Source organism: Salvia splendens, chromosome 13 (assembly GCF_004379255.2).
Source record: "Salvia splendens isolate huo1 chromosome 13, SspV2, whole genome shotgun sequence".
NCBI classification, from domain to species: Eukaryota; Viridiplantae; Streptophyta; class Magnoliopsida; order Lamiales; family Lamiaceae; genus Salvia; species Salvia splendens.
This window is the reverse complement of record NC_056044.1, coordinates 2,637,111-2,657,216: the sequence shown is the minus strand read 5'-3', so window position 1 is coordinate 2,657,216 and position 20,106 is coordinate 2,637,111. Positions and strand designations below refer to the sequence as shown.

General features: G+C 42.2%; 1 protein-coding gene and 1 long non-coding RNA gene across 4 annotated transcripts; both read left to right on the top strand.

The window, feature by feature from the left end:
• Window positions 1–400: 400 nt before the first annotated feature.
• Window positions 401–18,508, top strand: LOC121761683. 3 transcript variants are annotated; one of them, XM_042157320.1, is made up of 6 exons: window positions 401–537; window positions 615–674; window positions 745–804; window positions 930–1,026; window positions 1,228–1,401; window positions 18,269–18,508. In XM_042157320.1, exons 1-5 carry the CDS (start codon window positions 488–490, stop codon window positions 1,399–1,401), a joined length of 441 nt encoding a protein of 146 aa, XP_042013254.1. In that variant the 5' UTR covers window positions 401–487; the 3' UTR covers window positions 18,269–18,508. The 3 variants fall into 3 exon arrangements, with proteins under 3 accessions (XP_042013254.1, XP_042013252.1, XP_042013253.1); XM_042157318.1 differs by having other exon boundaries at window positions 403–537; window positions 930–1,401; XM_042157319.1 differs by lacking the exon at window positions 18,269–18,508 and having other exon boundaries at window positions 403–537; window positions 930–1,557.
• On the top strand, window positions 11,226–13,523 carry LOC121761685. Its single transcript, XR_006042069.1, has 4 exons — window positions 11,226–11,499; window positions 11,597–11,673; window positions 12,906–12,970; window positions 13,504–13,523. It is a non-coding gene; the product is annotated as an uncharacterized LOC121761685 (long non-coding RNA).
• Window positions 18,509–20,106: the final 1,598 nt, after the last annotated feature.

Here is a 20,106-nt window from a genome sequence, read left to right as displayed (position 1 = left end):
GGAGGACGCACCCGGACGGGTGACCCATATTTAGCACGTCACCCGACCGGGTATCATGGCACATGCATTCGGAGTCCAGAAGGTTTCACTCAGACGGGTGGCCCTCGTTCAGTTGGCGCACCAATTTCTTAGCCCAATCATCTTGTTAGTGGACGGATAACGAATTGAAAATACTACTCCGTACAAGTTGATGCACAATTAAAAAGTGATAAATAAGGTAACACAGCAAAAAGTTAAGTAAAATAAAAAATTAAGGGCATGTTTTGTAGGTGGGTTTGAAATGGATTGGGTCATTTTAAACCCATGTTTTGTAGCAGGATTATTTTCAAAAAAGGCCCAACTCACCAGTTAAATTTATCCAGCCCAATGCATATTCCTTCTTAGGGATTGATAGAAATAAAATATGGACACTGTAAAGAGGGAGTAGTATTTGATAATCACAAACCCAATAGCTGCTGCGTTTCCGTTCCCCAAATATCTGACGCTAATGGAAAAGGGCTCCGCCAGAAAACCACCCCTTCCTCCCCGTCGTCAAAGGTCAAATTGGTCTTCTACCCTACCTTCACATACCTATCTCCCTCTCACCCTCTCTCTCTTCTCTTTTTTTTGTGCAGAATGGAAGAGAAGGCCTCCGCCGCCGCCAGAAAACCGCCCCTCCCTCCCCGTCGTCAAAGGTCAAATCGGCGATGCCTTTCCCTTAACGTTTACATACCCATCTCTCTCATCTCTTACTTTCCCCTGCAGAGTGGATGCGAAGGGTTCCGCCGCCGCCAGAAACCCGCCCCTCCCTCTCCCTCGTAAAAGGTTTAATCCAATTATAACTAATTTACACACCTCTCTCATTATCTCTTGCTTCCTCCCCGTCAAAGCTCAAATCGGCCTCACATAATTGGCCATCTCTCTCATTATCTCTTGTTTTTTTTGGGCAGAAAATCTGGTGAAACACCAAATCGTTCTTGGGTTGCCGATCAGCTGCGCCCTGGGGATAGATATGTCAAAATCACATCTAAGATGTGTGTATCAAGGGTGAGGGATATGTACAATGTGCGAGCAGACTGGCCCGATGATTTTAATGTTGATTTAGCTCTATACTTGATAACCAAGGTTCAATCTATTGAGCATGATCATCATGATCAGGCTGCCTTATCCCTCCTAAAGGATGGTCCTTTACGTATATGGTTTCCCGTCTTCCGGGACTTCGCACTAACGCTCCTTTCTCTCTGCAAGGTCGACGGAAATTTGTGGGCAGATCGTTTGACTCAGCATCTCATTCAATATATTGGAATGAAGCTTCAGTCATCCACCAAGCATCCTGACGCTGATGCTAATGCTGATGCTGATGCTGATGCTGATGCTGATGCTGACGATGCTAGCCCCTCAAAGAAACTCAAGGGATCATAGATTTTGATCAAATATGTAGTAATTTTCTTGTGGCTATCTATCTTGACAATGTTATCTTCTATTAGGTTCCTACTCATCTTCTGTATTTTGATTCTCTATTACTTTGTATGGTGGGTGCATTTTCTATCTATATATGATCGTCCTTTAATTCTTGGAGATCAACTCTAGTTTTAGGAATTTACCTTTTTAGTTGCTCTGTATCTGATTTATAAAGAGAGAGTTGATTTCTTTAATTACTCTGTATGTCTCTCCATCTGTTTGCTGCCTTCATTGCCATGGTTTTGGCACCACAGAAATGGAGGAAACTACACAATGGCTATTCAATAAATCTATTAGGACATACTTAGTAGATTTAACTTAAATAAATTCTAGTTTGCCTGTTGTAAAGAGAAGAATCTACAACATAGAAGCAAACATTGCTTCTTGCAGCAAACAAATGAAGCAAACGAGTCTTCTAGATACACATTTTTCCTACTCGTTCAAGATTCTCAACTTTATTCTCTCATCACCATGCTAACTTTAAAATTTTTGTGGTGGTGTTTTAGGATGTAATACATGTTGATCTTTGAGGCAAGCTTTGCTGAGCTTGGACCTCTACATGTTGTCGTAATTTGGTCAACACTGAATATTGTAGTTAGTAAAAAATCTCTGTTTTTTTTTGCTCTAAAATCTTTATCATCATCGAGTTTTGGTGAAGTCTATGGAAATATTCAATTGTTACATATTGAAAATATTTGGAAGGCTCCTGCTTTCGTTCCTATGGATGATTCTGCATAATTATTAAAATAAAAAGCTCCGCTAGTATGCAAGAAATGAATAGCAGTGCCTGGTTTATTTAAAGATGTACTTACTCAATCCCGGCCAGCAGGATCAGGAATGATATGTCTGTTTGTTTATCCAGTTATAAGTACTGTCCAAGTTGTGAATGTTTTTCATGATTTATGAGCCGGGATTACGCAATTATTTAGCGGTTGGCAGGTAAACACCCTCGCTCTCAAGTTTGATTTCTCGATCCTTGGAAGCTGAAGCAGTTAACACAAAATCTATGTTGCCTAGAACTCATTTCGCATGCGAAACTTCCAAGGAATCATTATCTTTAAATGACGTACAAGGGTCATGTGGACAAGAAAGATGTTGTGATCTATGCAGAGAGCATTGTAGAATCATCAAGCATTAACATGAAGCAGACATCCTCTGAAATCTCTAGAGAGAATGACCTGCCAAGGGAGAAACCTCCTCTGACTAAATCTAAGCCTTTTTTCCCTTCAGTCTTCGAATTCTGAGATTTCCTTCTTAAATTCATGGAGTAATGCCCTGATCTTCAAGAAGGATTTGAAATTAATTCAGACGTAACAGATGTATTGATGGTTTCCAGTGTCAATATGCTTGAGTCACATAGTCCTGGAAGAAATATTGACAGGGCTTCTGGAGGTTCAAGACCAGATAGCCTTGCAAGTGGCTATGGAGGATGAGGATAAACGGAACCAATTTCCAGGCCCATGATACGGTCAACGGTTGGAAGTTATACAGCCGCCGAGGAAGTAGGAAGGCAGTTGGGGAAAGCGAGAAAATCAAGGAAGCAGGCGCGGTGAAGCAGCAGATCGAGGAGTAGATTGAGTAAATCATGGAGTTCCTATTTTTATGCATTCTAGTTATTTACTTTACAGTATAAATAAGTGTAAGCTAGGGAGATAGATCAATTGTTTTGGACAACTTGGTCGTAGGCCTCTGCGGTGGATTGTTATTTCTCTATATTCTCTTCAATAAAAGTGATCGTTCCCCTCTTTATCTGTAGTTGCAGCTGGTGGTTTGATTAGTGACAATCAGGAGAGCATAACTCGTGCTCCCTGACTTCCATCCGCCTTTCACTCCTAACAATTGGTGCGGTGAACGATGGTGAACTCTCGAGCGGACACGCGACTGGATGAATTGGAGAAGGCGACGGAGGATTTGCAGCAGGGTAGACTCCTGTTGGATGCGGCAGTGAAGGAGCTGAATGCCCAGTTCCGCCGCACTGATGATCAGGTGACAGAGGTACGAACAGAACTGAGCGCCATGCTCCAGGAGATGCGCGCGGGTTTCGCTTCACTGAAACTCAAGGACACTTCCAACCCCGACGACGGATCCACCTCAGCGGATCAGGGGTCAAAGAAGGCAACCACTGGTGGGGCTTCGGCGTCGCCCATGCCCACCTTTGATGGCTCGGACACCCTCGCATGACTTGCACGGGCGGAGCAATACTTTTTGATCTCGGGAACCTCTTCCGAGGACCAGGTTGGCATCACAATGGTGGCCTTGGCAGGCGCTGCCCTCCCTTGGTACCAGTTGATGCGACATCGGGTTCCGGATCTGACGTGGGCTCGCTTCGCAAGGGAGTTGATGAAACGTTTTGGCGGCACTGGGGCTTTAAATGAGTATGAAGCATTCGCCGCAGTCCGCCACACTGGCTCTCTGACAGAATTCGTGGCGGTTTTTGAGGCATGCCTCGCGCAGGTTCCGGACATCTCGTGTCAGCAGTACTTGGGATTCTTCATGGCAGCACTCCGCCCGAAGGTCCGTCTACAAATGAAGGCCTCCAAAATCACTACCTATGAGGATGCGGTCGAATTGGCGCTGGATATAGACTTGATGGCGTCCACCCAGCCCCAGCGACCTGCGCCTTCCCAATCACCCACCCAGGCACACCCGTATACAACTCACTCAACCCGTTCTGTCACAAAGGGGTACTCCCAAACCCCCTCTTACTCAGCGGCCTCGTTGAAGCCGGTATCGAAACGTTTCCAGAACGTGTCTCCGGAGGAATATAGGCGGCACATTGCAGCAGGTACCTGTGTCAAGTGCGGGCTGAAGTTCGGACCGGCCCATAGATGCCCCCCAAGACTCTCAACGTCCTGATCTGCGAGGAGAACGAAGATTTGGCCGCGGACTCTGAGACCGAGGAATCTGAAGTGTGGGAAATCGGGGCTGAACCGCAACTTTCTATTCTGTCCCTGAACGGCCTGGACACGACAATACGATGAAATTATTTGGGAGAATTTCTTCACAACAGGTTAAGGTGATGGTCGATATCGGCGCCAACTACTGTTTCATATTTGAGCAGTGCGCCCAGCGGCTCCAGCTGCCAGTTACCCCTACTTCACCCTACTCGGTGGTACTGGGCGACGGCTCCACACGTCGTGCATCGGGAATTTGCAGGGACGTGTCGCTAACATTGGAGAATGAGGAATTTGTGGTGTCTTGCTACGTTTTCCCCTCCGGAACATCGACGTCATTCTGGGTGTCGCATGGCTCGCCTCCCTCGGCTACGTCGTGGCAAATTGGCAGCGATCGTCCATGGATTTTACAGTAAACGGCCGCCCCGTTTAACTCAAGGACGGCCCGTCTTTCATGCGCCGGGCTTGCTCCACCCAGGATCTCCGTTGCCTCGAGGAATGAGACTGTTGCTGGGTCCTCCACGCAATGGAGAAAGCGACTGTGGCAGAGCCTTTCGGGATCGACTCGGCCCTGTCCTCGGCGGCCCGGTCGCAACTGCTCAAATTGATCGAGGAATTTCCAGCGATCACAAGGGAGACCGCGGGACTGCCTCCACCGCCGCATTTACCACAGGATACCCCTCCTCCAAGGCACCAACCCCGTTTCTGTCCGCCCCTATCGGTATAACCACTTGCAGAAAGATGAAATGGAGAAGCTCGTCGCCGAGATGTTGACCTCCGGAGTGATTCAACCGAGCACTAGCCCTTTCTCTAGCCTGGTCCTCCTCGTCCGCAAGAAAGATGGTTCATGGAGGTTTTGCGTAGACTATAGGGAGCTTAACAAACAGACGGTACTGGACATATATCCTATTCCAGTGATCCAGGAATTACTCGACGAATTACATGGGGCCAGGTGGTTTAGCAAAATAGATCTGAAGACAGGATACCACCAGATTAGGGTGGCACCCGACGACGTTCCCAAAACAGCTTTTCGGACTTACTCCGACCATTACGAGTTCCTTGTTATGCCATTCGGCCTCACCAACGCTCTAGCCACATTCCAAAGTTTGATGAACGACATCTTCCAACCGGCACTTCGGAATTTGTTTTGGTGTTTTTTGACTACATCCTCGTCTATAGCGCGACACGAGCAGATCATATGCACCACCTCCGCCAGGTTTTCGAGGGCTTGAACAATCATACCCTCGTCGTCAACGCAAAGAAGTGTCTTCTAGGTTGGGCTAGCGTCGAATATCTCGGTCACATCGTGTCCTTTGAAGGAGTTAAAATGGACCCCGCCAAGATCTCGGTCGTCCTCCGCTGGCCGACTCCAAAATCCTTAAAGTGTTCGAGGATTCCTTGGGTTAACAGGTCACTACCACCGTTTTATCCGGGACTACGGCAAGATTGCGGCCCCGTTGTCGGAGCTCCTGAATAAGCCACTGGCACCCTAACCCAAAGCAGCCTGGATTTAGCCGACGGCAGCGGCCTCCGCCTTCGACGCTCTCAAATCAGCATTGACATCAGCACCGTTCCTCAGGATGCCGGATTTCACGAAGGAATTCGTAATAGAGTGCGACGCCTCGGGCAGGGGCCTTGGGGCAGTTTTAATGCAGGACCGTCGGGCAGTTTTAATGCAGGACCGTCAGCCGGTGGCCTATTTCAGCAAGACTTTATCCTCTCGTTGGTTAGCCAATTCAGCGTACGAGAAGGAACTCATGGCCCTCGTCCTCGCAATCCATCATTGGCGCCCTTACTTGTTGGGTCGCCACTTCGTAGTACACACGGATCAGCGTAGTCTGCTCCAACTACTAGCCCATCCCCTAGCTAATCCGACGCAACAAAACTGGGCGGCAAAACTCTTAGGCTACGACTTCGCCATCGTTTACAAGGAGGGCAAGTTAAATAAGGCGGCCGACGATCTATCCCGGCGAGACGAGGAGGCGTTGGAACTCTCGGCCATTTCAATTCCGTCATGGCCAGAGTGGTCGTCGGTCCAAGAGACTCTACCGTCCGACCCGGCCATCGCTAAGATCAAGACCGCTTTGGAAGCCGGCCAGCCGACTTCCCCACATTACGAGCTGATTCATGGAACTTTGTTCTACAAGGAGAGGATAGTCGTTCCGCCCCTCCCTAGATTCCAAGGTTGCTTGTCGAGTTCCATATCACACCTACAGGGGGCCATTCGGGGGCTTACCGTACGTATCGCCGGATTGCCTCAAACGTTTACTGGCCCGTAATGATGAAATAAGTTACCAATTTCGTCGCGGGTGCGCGACGTGTCAGTGGCATAAGACCGAGATAGTCGTTCCGCCCCGTTCTCCCTGGATTCCAAGGTTGTTTGCCGAGTTCCATATCACACCTACAGGGGGCCATCCGGGGGCTTACCGTACGTATCGCCGGATTGCCTCAAACGTTTACTGGCCCGGAATGATGAAACAAGTCACCAATTTTGTCGCGGCATGCGCGACGTGTCAGAGGCATAAGACCGAGACCAAGTCTCCAGCCGGTCTCCTGCAGCCCTTACCGATTCCGGATCGGATTTGGGAGGATATCAGCATGGATTTTGTTTCTAGGCTGCCGAGAGCGGGGGGTCTCGACTGCATTTTCTTCGTCGTCGATCGCATTTCAAAATATGCTCACTTCATCAGCCTTAGACACCCCTTCACGGCCCGGCAGGTAGCGGAATTGTTGACAGGTGAGGTGGTTCGGCTTCATGGAATTCTTAGATCGATCGTATCGGATCGCGACCCTGTCTTCCTCAGCTCTTTTTGGAAGGAGCTGTTTCGTGCCACAAGTACCACACTTAAGATGAGTTCCGCTTACCACCCCGAAACCGACGGCCAGACGGAGGTTTTAAACCGGTGCTTGCAGACATATTTGCGTTGTTTTTCATCTGACCGGCCGAAGCAGTGGAACAAATGGCTAGCATGGGCGGAATACTGTTACAACACAAGCACTCACTCAGCTTCGGGCATGACCCCGTTCGAGGCAGTGTACGGTCGCCCCCCGTCCACTGTGCACGCTTTTCTTCCAGGGGAGGTTCGGGCACAGTCTGTTCTGGACACTTTTCGCTCTCGCGATGAGGTGTTGGAGCTGCTGCGCCATCACTTAAGGCGTGCCCAGGAACGTTGAGAGCTTCCGCAAACAAGCAGGGCCGAGACGTCGAATTCAGTGTGGGTGATATGGTCTATTTATGGTCCGCCCCCACCGTCGGTCCTCACTCTTCACTGCCCGCAACAGGAAGTTGGCCCCTTTAGAGTCGAAGCTCGCATTGGAACAACGGCTTGTCGCCTGCAGCTTCTCGACTCGGCCCGCATCCACCCGGTGTTCCACGTCTCACTCCTCAAACATGCCATTGGAGAGGCACCGGTGGAGGCCACGCTTCCTGACGGCCTCATCAACGCTGACCATCTTTTCCTTCCCGACAAGGTGCTGGCGAGGCGAACTGAGCTGCGGAAGGGCGAAGCCGTCGAGCAGATCCTCATTAGATGGGTTGGGTTAGAGGACGATGACGCCACTTGGATGGATGAGGCAGATGTAAGAGGCCAGTTTCCATTTTTCAGCCTTGTGGACAAGGCTGTTTCGTCGACCGGGGCAATTGATACGGTCAACGGCTGGAAGTCGATGGGCAATTGAAGTCGATCAACGACTGGAAGTCGACCGGAGCAGATACGGTCAACGGGCAATTGAAGTCGATCGCCGGTGCTACACCATTCAACACATCATTGAAAAGGGGTGAAGAATAGAGCACGTTCAAGTCGTTGTTAGATCCGGCAACAGCGAAATATGCATGCCAAATCCATAGGCGGTAGTCGGTGACCGCTTCAAGGATAAGTGTTGGGCCGCCGCCTTTGTGGCCACTTAAGTGTTGTCCCCTCCAAGCAGTCGGACAATTCTTCCACCTCCAATGCATGTAGTCAATGCTGCCAAGCATTCCGGGAAAGCCATGGACTGATTCGTGAAGACGAAGCAACCGTTGGCAATCATCGGTGGTGGGTGCCCGAAGGAATTCATCACCGAAAGTTGTACGAACGCCCTCGCAAAAAATTTTAAGACAAAGGATTCCAGTGGACTCACCGACATGCAAATACTAGTCGAAGAGGTCGGTCGTTTGCCCAGTAGCAAGTTGTCGGATGACACACGTACATTTCTGCAACGCCGAGAGACTTTGCCGACCGGTTGCATCTGGACCTGTTTGGAAGAATTCAACACGGGTGGACAATGTGTTGACAATATGCATAAACAATCGCTTTGACATGTGAAAACGGCACCTAAAGTAATCTTCCGGTAACCGCGGCGGGTCGGTAAAATAGTCGGCAACGAGCCTTTCGTGGGCTCCCTCCCGGTCACGATGGATGTAGCGGCGAGTTGATCTAGTTGGTTGAGAAGGGGCGGGGGTATTCGCTGTGACATATGCTTCATAAGCAGCACGATGTTGTTCGTAGTATACTTGTTCTGCGCGCTCCGCTTCCGCAATGAGATGGGTGAAATCCATTTGAGGTTTTGAGTGAGAGATGAAGGTGTAGATAAGTTGTGTGAAAAATATGAATGAGAGATGATTTGATGTGAAAATGGATGATTAATGTGTGTATTTATAAATGATTTTAGGGAAAAAATAAAACAAAAAACAAAAATACAGAAAAACGGGCAAAAAACGGCCATTTTTTGGGATTGGGAAAGTATTTTTTTTATTTTTTGTTATTATTTTCGATTTAAAAAAAAATAAAATGATTTTCCAACGGATATGCCGTTGGCCAATCACACGCTACCACGTCGCCTGCTCGCTAGCACGGACGTGCTCGATGCATCGAGTAGCGCCGTGCCAGCGGCAAGAGAGCAGCGGCTGACAGCGTGCCACAAAGTAATGTGGCACTTTCTTGTGCCACAAAGCCACCCGACCGGGTGTCATACGGCTAGGATAGATTTGTGGGACATTTTTCATGGGATTTGAGTCTAACTATGAATAGCCATTTATTTCATTTTAATCAGGGCTTTTGATGAACATTGTACCTTGTGAGATTTGTTTCTCCGTGAGAGTTTCTATCTAATTTTTATTTTATAGGTTGCTTGATCATATACTGATTCATTCAAGTATGATGATAAGTAGAGGTATGGCTCAAATGACATGTGAATATATTTGATTCATTCTTGAAGATAGTTTAGAATTTTTCTTCTCCGTCAATAATTGTCTCACATCAAATCCTTTAGATCTAGTTTTTGAAGGTTAAATCCACTTTTTTTTAGTTTTGTTTTATAGATCAATCATTAAAAAGGTATATATCTTGGATTAATGGATATATGATATGAATCCATATCACTAAAGTCGTCCCTTCATCGTATATAGGTGTGTGACGTGTTGATATCTTTATTCAGTTGGCGCACCAATTTCTTTGCCCAATCATCTTGTTAGTGGACGGATAACAAATTGAAAATACTACTCCGTACAAGCTGATGTACGATTAAAAAGTTATAAATTAGGTAACACTGCAAAAAGTTAAGTAAAATAAAAAATTAAGGGCATGTTTTGTAGGTGGGTTTGAAATGGATTGGGTCATTTTATATCCTCTAAACCCATGTTTTGTAGCAGGATTATTTTCAAAAAAGCCCAACTCACCAGTTAAATTTATCCAGCCCAATGCATATTCCTTCTTAGGGATTGATAGAAATAAAATATGGACACTGCAAAGAGGGAGTAGTATTTGCATATTAAATAAGATGAGACTCATTCCCCACTAGCAATACTTAAATTATTTTTTCTCTTCACCTCTCTCTTACTTTACCAATTTTGCATTAAAATCCGTGTCAAACTCAAAGTGAATATTCTTTAGGGACATATGAAGTATTATACGTAACAATTTATAAATAAACATTAAAAATATATATTTAGTAAATAGTAAGAAACTATAATTATTAATATAAACAAATAGTAAACTTTAAGTATAACTAATCGGATTTGGATCCCCTGCGGTGCACAGCACTGCTGTGCACCTCACAAAACAATAAAAAAATATTTTTTTTATTATTTAAAAATAATTTTGTAAGGTGCACAGCAGTGTTGTGCACCGCAGGGGATCCAAATCCATAACTAATCACATATTCATACCCCTCTGTCCTCAAAGAATATGCGTTTTGAGTTCGTAGTTTTAATACAAAATTGGTAAAACAAGAGAAAGGTAGAGAAAAAAGTAATTAAAGTATTTTTGGTGGGGAATGAGTCTCACCATATTAGAGAGAAAAGAATTTTCAAAATTGGAAGGTGCATATTCTTGTAGAATGAACTAAAAATGAAACAGTGCATATTCTTATGAGATGGAGAGAGCAATATACAACTAATATTAAAACAAGCAGTAATAAGCGATACATAATTAAAGTGGATGATAATTAAATATCATAACTAGTACTAATTACTTTGCTATTAATGTAACGACCCGCTGAGCCGATATTATTATAAACTATATTATTAGCTTGATTATCTATATAAGTAACTTTTATGCAATTTAAATCCGAGCTACGATAGATTTTCGATGTTGTTTGTTTTGACGTTAGGCAAATAAATAGAACACGTAAATATATTACACCTATATGAATATAATAAATTTAAATAAATAAATAAGATTCCAAAATCAAAATTATAATGTCCGATACATCCGATAAAAGTCCAACAAAACTTAATTTAATCTATACATCCTGCGTTCTACGAAAATCAAGTACTTCAACATGGACGGCCACGAACTTGATCCGATTATACCTACACAAAATTAAATGAACAAGTGAATAAATATTCAAATAATTACTTTAATACACAAATAAAATATAAAAATAAAAATGAGGGAGGGCAGATACATAGAATAGATTTTTTTTCAACACAGCATTAAATGCAGAATTTAATTAGTAGGCAAATCATATCCTATCATCTAACAGAGAATATTTTTAAAAGATAAGTCTCCACTAGCATCTTATCACTTGCATCCTTGTATATGTACACATTTACGAATCATTCACACACCTCACGTCCAAACCCCCACCTATATTAGTCACGACAAAAATCTCATAAATTCAAAATCGGAGGAAACCAACGTAGAGAAATCTCCTTGCAATCGCAACTGCTCAATCAAGCAAAAAGGTATAACCCCTTCAAATTCAATTCCAAATCTTTGAATGATCGGCGAGTGCAAAAACGCAATTTACTGACTCCTGCCACAATTTGCTTGACATCACAGTTTGAGGAAAAAGAAAAATAACAAAACTGTCTAGAATCCAATTCCTTTTGCTGCTAGGCAATTTCTCCTCTCCGAAGGTACCTCAATTCCTCTAACAATAGCCTCAATTTTGTGCATCTCATAACTCTGTAACCAATCCAATAATCTAGTGACCAAAACAAAACCGAATCAAAGAATCGAACTTTAATTTCACTAAATCAACGTAAGAACTTTACTTGCGGGGTGGTTCGGGTTGGTTTCGGGGCTGCGCGGTATCGTTTCGGAGCTGTTCAGAGACCATCGAGCAGCCACCGTACAACAACAATGGGCAGCGACAGCAGGCGCCGGACTCGGCGCTGCAGTACGTCAGCAGTGACCCCACGCGGCGTGCGACGGAGGGGCGAGCAGTAGCTGATCGACGAGCAGATGCCGCCGGCGTGGGGGTTGACGTGATGGTGGAGGGTCTGGACGCGCGGCAGCAGCGTCTCCCGACGTCTGACGGCGAAGGTGGCTCGGCTGGATGGCGTGTAGACGACGGCGACGGCAGCAACCCTTCCCCGACGAGGTTGTCGTCGTCGATAAGGACGGCGTGCAGTCGCTCTGCCTGATGCACCGATCGACGCGACTTACGAGAGAGAGATCTCCCCGGCGAGCAGCGGCCGGCGTCGTGAGGAGGATTGGGGAAGTCGACGGAATTGAGGGTCTTCTTCAATTGGGGTTTTGTTTCAATTGGGAAAAAGGAAATGGGAGAAGGGAGTGAAGTGCCGATAGTGGGGAATAGAGTATTGTTGGTGGGCCATTTTCTTGGGCTGCAAATAAAATATGAAATGGGCCCCTCTTTTATCTTTTTATTTTGTTGGGGCTTCTTAATTAAATTGGAGATATAAGGTGGGGAAATAATTAAGTCTTGGGCTTTTAAATAAATCTTTGGGCCGATAATTAATCGTGACAAAATTATTTAATTAATTTCAAGATAATTTTGAAGTATGAATAATTTATCCCAAGTCCGGAAAACACATAATTTTTCTTAACAAAGGGGAAATAGTTGCGATAATTCAATTATGCGCTTACATAAATTTTGGGATTTTTGTTCGATATTATGATGGAAAATACGAGGAACCAACGAAGGAATTATGGGCGTAAGCGGCCGACCGGCGTCTCAAGCGACGCCTTGGGCGGCCGCCGAATAATAAAAAATATGCGAAAACCGAGAAACGAGATAAAAGAATTCATAATCGTATCGATAGAATAATCGATGCCTTAGGATGCATGCATTTTATTTTTTGGCTTGTTTTGTGGTGTTGAATTTTGTATTATCTAAATGCTAAAGGTGAAACCTCGCAAGCGAAATGTGATACCAAGGGGAAGAAAATACTTGTGAACTAAACGATCAAGGTGAGCTTTCTTATACTAAAATACAAATCGTATTTTATGAAAACAAGAACATATGTTTGTGATTTTAATGATGTTGTCATGCCATAAATGTTTTGTGTATGATGCCTATCTGTTGGCTACGGCCAAGTGAATTATGAATGATGATATAAGTCGAATTCGGGTCCTAGTGAGGGTGGTGTCCCCGCTCGGACTAGTGCACACAAGCTACCTCTGACATGTTGGGCAGAGCAGGTGACCGTGGAAGGTGGCCACCTTCCCGGCACAAGAATACCTCTGACATGATGGGCAGAGAAGGTGACCGTGCGAGAACACCATCTCGACGGCACAATGTGATCAGATATGGCTAAGTACCGGAAAAAGGGGTTGCAACCCAATGTGATATTTTTAGTAAGCTCGGGTCTTTTCAATAACACCCCCGAGTGTTACTGTGATGATGGCATGACAATATTTTCAAATGTATATGTGTAATTTTCGGCAATGTGTTCACTGAGTACTTTTTGTACTCAGCCCTGCATATATTTCTAAATGTGCAGGTTGAGCAGCGAAGTGGTGGAGGAAGTGCTATTGAGACAAGACATTTAATTCAGTCAGATTTTGACTCTCGGGGGTTCATGTCTTCATACATGGAACCGCGTTCATTTGCTTCCGTTGTGTATCTTAAAAGACTCAAGTCTATTTTGTTCAAAACTCTGATTTTATTTCGAGATTTTCACATTTGTTTGGAGCTATGGTCGAGTTGTGTTGTTTTCCCCTTTCTTCCCCGCTTCTTTAACCCTTCCCCTAGTCGCGATCAACCGTGTTTTCTATCCTTAGAAAATGCGGTCGTGACAATTAAACACGCATTATTAGTGTACACAAATAAAATATTTCATGTCTAATAAGTATAAGAATACTAATGTTCATATTACTTTCAAGAAGTCCATGTGAAGTAGTGGTAGAATTGTTGGTGATTATGCCTAGAGGTTGAGTTCAACCCCTATTAAGCATTTAAACCAGTTTTTGGTTCCCGATCCAATTGGTCTGACTGGCCGATTCTGGCGGTTCGCAGTGGTCTAAAATATTAACTGGTTTATAGTGCGAACCGGACCGGACAACATACCGGTTTGTGGTCTAATCGGTCAGTTCGATCCAGTTTTTAAAACATAGAAACTTACTAAATTATTTACTTGCAGGATAATTCACTTGTCCACCGAATAATTCAAAAGCGGCGTTAGAAAAATGAAAAGCGTGAGAGAGAGAGGGGGTTGCCAACTTGTGTTGAGAGAGAGAGAGAAATGACAACAATTCTTGGAAAGACTTGAATTGTGCATACCTCATATAGACCAGTCCAATCGGTCTGACCTGCCGATTCTGACGGTTCGCAGTCTAAAATATTAACTGGTTTATAATGCGAACCGAACCAGATAACATACCGGTTTGTGGTCTAATCGGTCAGTTCGGTCCAGTTTTTTAAAAAATTGAAACTTACTAAATTATTTACTTGCGGCAAGAGATAATTCACTCGTCGACCGGATTATTCAAAAGCAGCGTTAAAAAAATGAAAAGCGTGAGAGAGAGAGAGGGTTGCTGACTTGCTGACTTGTGTTGAGAGAGGAAAAATGACAACGATTCTGGGAAAGACTTGAATTGTGTATACCTCATATAGACGATGGTGATTTTGTGTTGAGGAGATATGAGGCGATTCGTTTCATGGCCGTTGTCTTTCACGCCATTGCAGCGGGCACTTAGCCTATTCTGATTTGGTTGGATTTAGATCCAAATTTGCGTTAATTTTCGGAATTTAGCCTCTTTATTTTGAAATTTTTACATGTTAAAGTTAAATTTGATTAGGGTGGATTTGGTCGATTTTGGAATTTTGGTTTTTTTTTTTCAATTTATAGATAAATCTCTCATGTTGGTGTCGATATAGATAGATTTCTATTGATTCAGCATCATGAAACTCTCTGTTCTGGATTTAATTCTTGATTTTGGACTGAAACTCTAGTCTCTCAATTATGCAATTATTCTGGAATCAGAAAAATATTAATAGTAAATTACATAGTTATTATTCTATTCTACAAAACAACATCATAAAAGTCTTATCCAAACCCTATTCTACTTCGGTCCCGAAACTTTTATCCCAAATTAACATATAAAAGTCTTATCCATACACTATCCTACTTCTATCCCGAAAAATTTATTCCAAATTAACATATTTCCAAGTAGGATAGTGATAAAATGCAAACTCTATATATTTGTACAAACTTCAAACCATAATCTGGACCGTTAGAAAATGTCAACAGATGACAAAATAATAGCAACAAAAAATGTCAACACAATGTCAACATAATTTCAACACAACATCAACTGTTGATATTGTGTTAACATATTTTATTACTATTATTTTATAATCCGTTGACATTTTTTAACGATTCAGATCATAATTTGAAATTTATACAATATTTAGAGTTTTATTTCCTTTCCACTCCTTTCCAAACAACACAGACCATGACATGAAGATAGTATTAAACATGTTGCAGTTTCTTACTCCTAATCAATTGTAGTATATTTTATATAAAAATATAATTATTATATCCAATGATTATGATATGACTTTTATGTACTATAGTTTATTTAATATACTATCAAATTTATATTTATACTAAAGGATATTTATCTGCTACTAAAAACTAGTTTAGGATATTGAATTTACCCTTGTGAAAACTAAATAGTACTACCACGGAGTATAAATGAATTACGTCAAAGAGAAAATGGGTAGTTTAAGCCGTACAAACAAATTAATCTACTGCGATAAATTAAACGGTATTCAAGTCACTTCCAAATTATTGAGAAATATTTCACTAATTACGATACGTTTTATTATCACTAAATAATTAGTACTACTATTAAATTAATAAAAAAAATTGGGTGATGGGCATGGATGTGTGAATAAATGCCTACTGATTGACATGGACCACATTGTCCAAGGCCTTTAACTTTTGAATATATATTAGTACATGGGTCGGGTCATAAATTGTACTACTATACATTAACATACTTTGAGTTGCTCGATACACGCCACTTTTTTAAAGAATTAAAAAAAAATAAGGAAATAGTAGTCATCGATTTATAATTATTAACCAATTTCGGATAAGTAATAGTATAGTTTAATAAATTGACCATAAAGTGTATATTACGGATTCCATTTTCAGCTCCACGCTTTGGACTATCTACAAAATCATTATATATACTACTCCGTACTACTTACTAGCATTTCTTTTGACATATTTACTCAAATGTAGGGTGATCATCAATCTATCTATCTATACATTTATACATATACAAAAAAAATTAATTATTAATTAACTTATTGAAATCAACTTATCTTAGACAAAAATACTTCCTCCGTCCTCCATTAAATATCCATTTTATTTCGGCACGGATTTAAGAAATGTAAAGGAAAGTGGATGGAAAAAGTTAATGAAATATGAGATACACTTTTTGAATATTAGTTTTATATAATAAAAATGTGAGTAAAATGAATTAGTGGAATGCATGATCTACTTATTATTTATGGTAAAAAAAATCAAAATAGACTATTATTGGGTAACGAACGAAAATGACAAAAATGAATAAATAATAACATACGGAGGGAGTATATTTTTCTAATGATAATTACTCTTTTATTGACAATATACAAAATGACACTTAGGTTTAGAAGATTACACATTTTCCATGAATAATATACTCCTATCTGTAAAAAAATTATATATATCTCATTTTACGATTTCGGATGTGTGTGATTTAGTCTTATTTATAAACTAATATTATCATTGTCCATGAATAGAAGTCTATTTTTTTCATTTTTGTATATCTACTAATATAAGTCATGGCTCATAATTACCCTATATATGGCAAAGAGGTTAAACATTAAACTAACACAATCCACTTCTCATATAATTTAAAACTTGTAGTAATATATACAAGTGATATCCATACTACACAAATTTTATTCCATCCACTTTTCTTAACATTTCTTAATACTCGTGTCAGAAAGAAATGAAACCCCTATTATGGACGGAGGAAATAATTCATATAAAAGTGAGATCTGCATTTTATTTACTAATTTTTTCTATATTTGTTATAAAATCAAATCATTTTTTAAAATTCATGCCAATAGTTAAAACAAAATTATAAATGGTATAAGAGAATCCACGATGGGACCGCAGCTGAGGAGAAATGTTTTTTTTCCTTCTTAATTTATTTTGCGGTGACTCGGCTAACAAGTCGTGTTTTTTTTTTCTTCTTAATTTATTTTGCCATGACTCGGCTAACAAGTTTTTTTTTTATCGTGGCATGGCCATTCGGCCTGTGGACACTCTGAAGAGGGAGTAGTATTTGATAATCACAAACCCAATAGCAGCTGCGTCTCCGTTCCCCAAATATCTGACGCTAATGGAAAAGGGCTCCGCCAGAAAACCGCCCCTTCCTCCCCGTCGTCGTCAAAGGTCAAATTGGTCTTCTACCACATACCTATCTCCCTCTCACCCTCTTTTTTTTTTGTGCAGAATGGATGAGAAGGCCTCCGCCGCCGCCAGAAAACCGCCCCTCCCTCCCCATCGTCAAAGGTCAAATCGGCGATGCCTTTCCTTTAACGTTTACATACCCATCTCTCTCATCTCTTACTTTCCCCTGCAGAGTGGATGCGAAGGGTTCCGCCGCCGCCAGAAACCCGCCCCTCCCTCTCCCTCGTAAAAGGTTTAATCCAATTATAACTAATTTACACACCTCTCTCATTATCTCTTGCTTCCTCCCCGTCAAAGCTCAAATCGGCCTCACATAATTGGCCATCTCTCTCATTATCTCTTTTTTTTTTTGGGCAGAAAATCTGGTGAAACACCAAATCGTTCTTGGGTTGTCGATCACCTGCGCCCTAGGGATAACTATGTCAAAGCCACATCTAAGATATGTGTATCAATGGTGAGGGATATGTACAATGTGCGAGCAGACTGGCCCGATGATTTTAATGTTGATTTAGCTCTATACTTGATAACCAAGGTTCAATCTATTGAGCATGATCATCATGATCAGGCTGCCTTATCCCTCCTAAAGGATGGTCCTTTACGTATATGGTTTCCCGTCTTCCGGGACTTCGCACTAACGCTCCTTTCTCTCTGCAAGGTCGACGGAAATTTGTGGGCTGATCGTTTGACTCAGCATCTCATTCAATATATTGGAATGAAGCTTCAGTCATCCACCAAGCAACCTGACGCTGATGCTGACGATGCTAACCCCTCAAAGAAACTCAAGGGATCATAGATTTTGATCAAATATGTAGTAATTTTCTTGTGGCTATCTATCTTGACATTGTTATCTTCTATTAGGTTCCTACTCATCTTCTGTATTTTGATTCTCTATTACTTTGTATGGTGGGTGCATTTTCTATCTATATATGATCGTCCTTTAATTCTTGAAGAGCAACTCTAGTTTTAGGAATTTACCTTTTTAGTTGCTCTGTACTGTATCTGATTTATAAAGAGAGAAAGTTGATTTCTTTAATTGCTCTGTATGTCTCTCCATCTGTTTGCTGCCTTCATTGCCATGGTGTTGGCACCGCAGAAATGGAGGAAACTACACAATGGCTATTCAATAAATCTACTAGGACATACTTAGTAGATTTAACTTAAATAAATTCTAGTTTGCCTGTTGTAAAGAGAATAATCTACAACATAGAAGCAGACATTGCTTCTTGGAGCAAACAAATGAAGCAAACGAGTCTTCTAGATAAACATTATTCCTACTCGTTCAAGATTCTCAACTTTATTCTGTCATCACCATGCTAACTTTAAAATCTTGGTGTTGTTTTAGGATGTAATGCATGTTGATCTTTGAGGCAAGCTTTGCTGAGCTTGGACCTCTACATGGTGTCGTAATTTGGTCAACACTGAATATTGTAGTTAGTCGAAAATATCTGTTTTTTTTTTTGCTCTAAAATCTTTATCATCATCGAGTTTTGGTGAAGTCTATGGAAATATTCAATTGTTACATATTGAAAATATTTGGAAGGCTCCTGCTTTCGTTCCTATGGATGATTCTGCATAATTATTAAAATAAAAAGCTCCGCTAGTATGCAAGAAATGAAGTAGCAGTGCCTGGTTCATTTAAAGATGTACTTACTCAATCCCGACCAGCAGGATCAGGTATGATATGTCTGTTTGTTTATCCAGTTATAAGTACAGTCCACGTTGTGAATGTTTTCATGATTTATGAGCCGGGATTATGCTACTATTTCAGGTCGGCAGGTAAACACCCTCGCTCTCAAGTTTGATTTCACGATCCTTGGAAGCTGAAGCAGTTAACACAAAATCTATGTTGCCTAGAACTCATTTCGCATGCGAAACTTCCAAGGAATCATTATCTTTAAATGGCGTACAAGGGTCATGTGGACAAGAAAGACGCTGTGATCTATGCAGAGAGCATTGTAGAATCATCAAGCATTAACATGAAGTAGACATCCTCTGAAATCTCTAGAGAGAATGACCCGCCAAGGGAGAAACCTCCTCTGACTAAATCTAAGTCTTTTTCCTGTCAGTCTTCGAATTCTGAGATTTCCTTCTTAAATTCATGGAGGAATGCCATGATCTTCAAGAAGGATTTGAAATTAATTCAGACGTAACAGATGTATTGATGGTTTCCAGTGTCAATATGCTTGAGTCACGTAGTCCTGGAAGAAATATTGACATGGCTTCTGGAGGTTCAAGACCAGATAGCCTTGCAAGTGGCTATGGAGGATGAGGATAAACGGAACTGATTTCCAGGCCCACTTATGTCAGGGCGAGGAGATATGGGTGCAGATATTGGGTATGCGAATAATGTTGTTGGTTTTTGACCTGGTCAAGTAGGTAATTGTGGTGTTCTAAGGAATCCACGGCCTCAAACACCCATGCATGGTGGGGGCATCCTCTCGGGGCCAATGCAGTCCCTTGGTCCTCAGGGAGTATTGCAAAGAAATAACTCTGAATTGGATTGATGGCAGCGGGGAACTGCTTTCCAGAAAGGTTTGATGCCTTGTCCTCAGACACCAACCCCAATTATGCGCGTAGCTGAGAAGAAGTAAGTAGGTAAGGTTACTGATGATGAAGAAGAGGAACAGATGC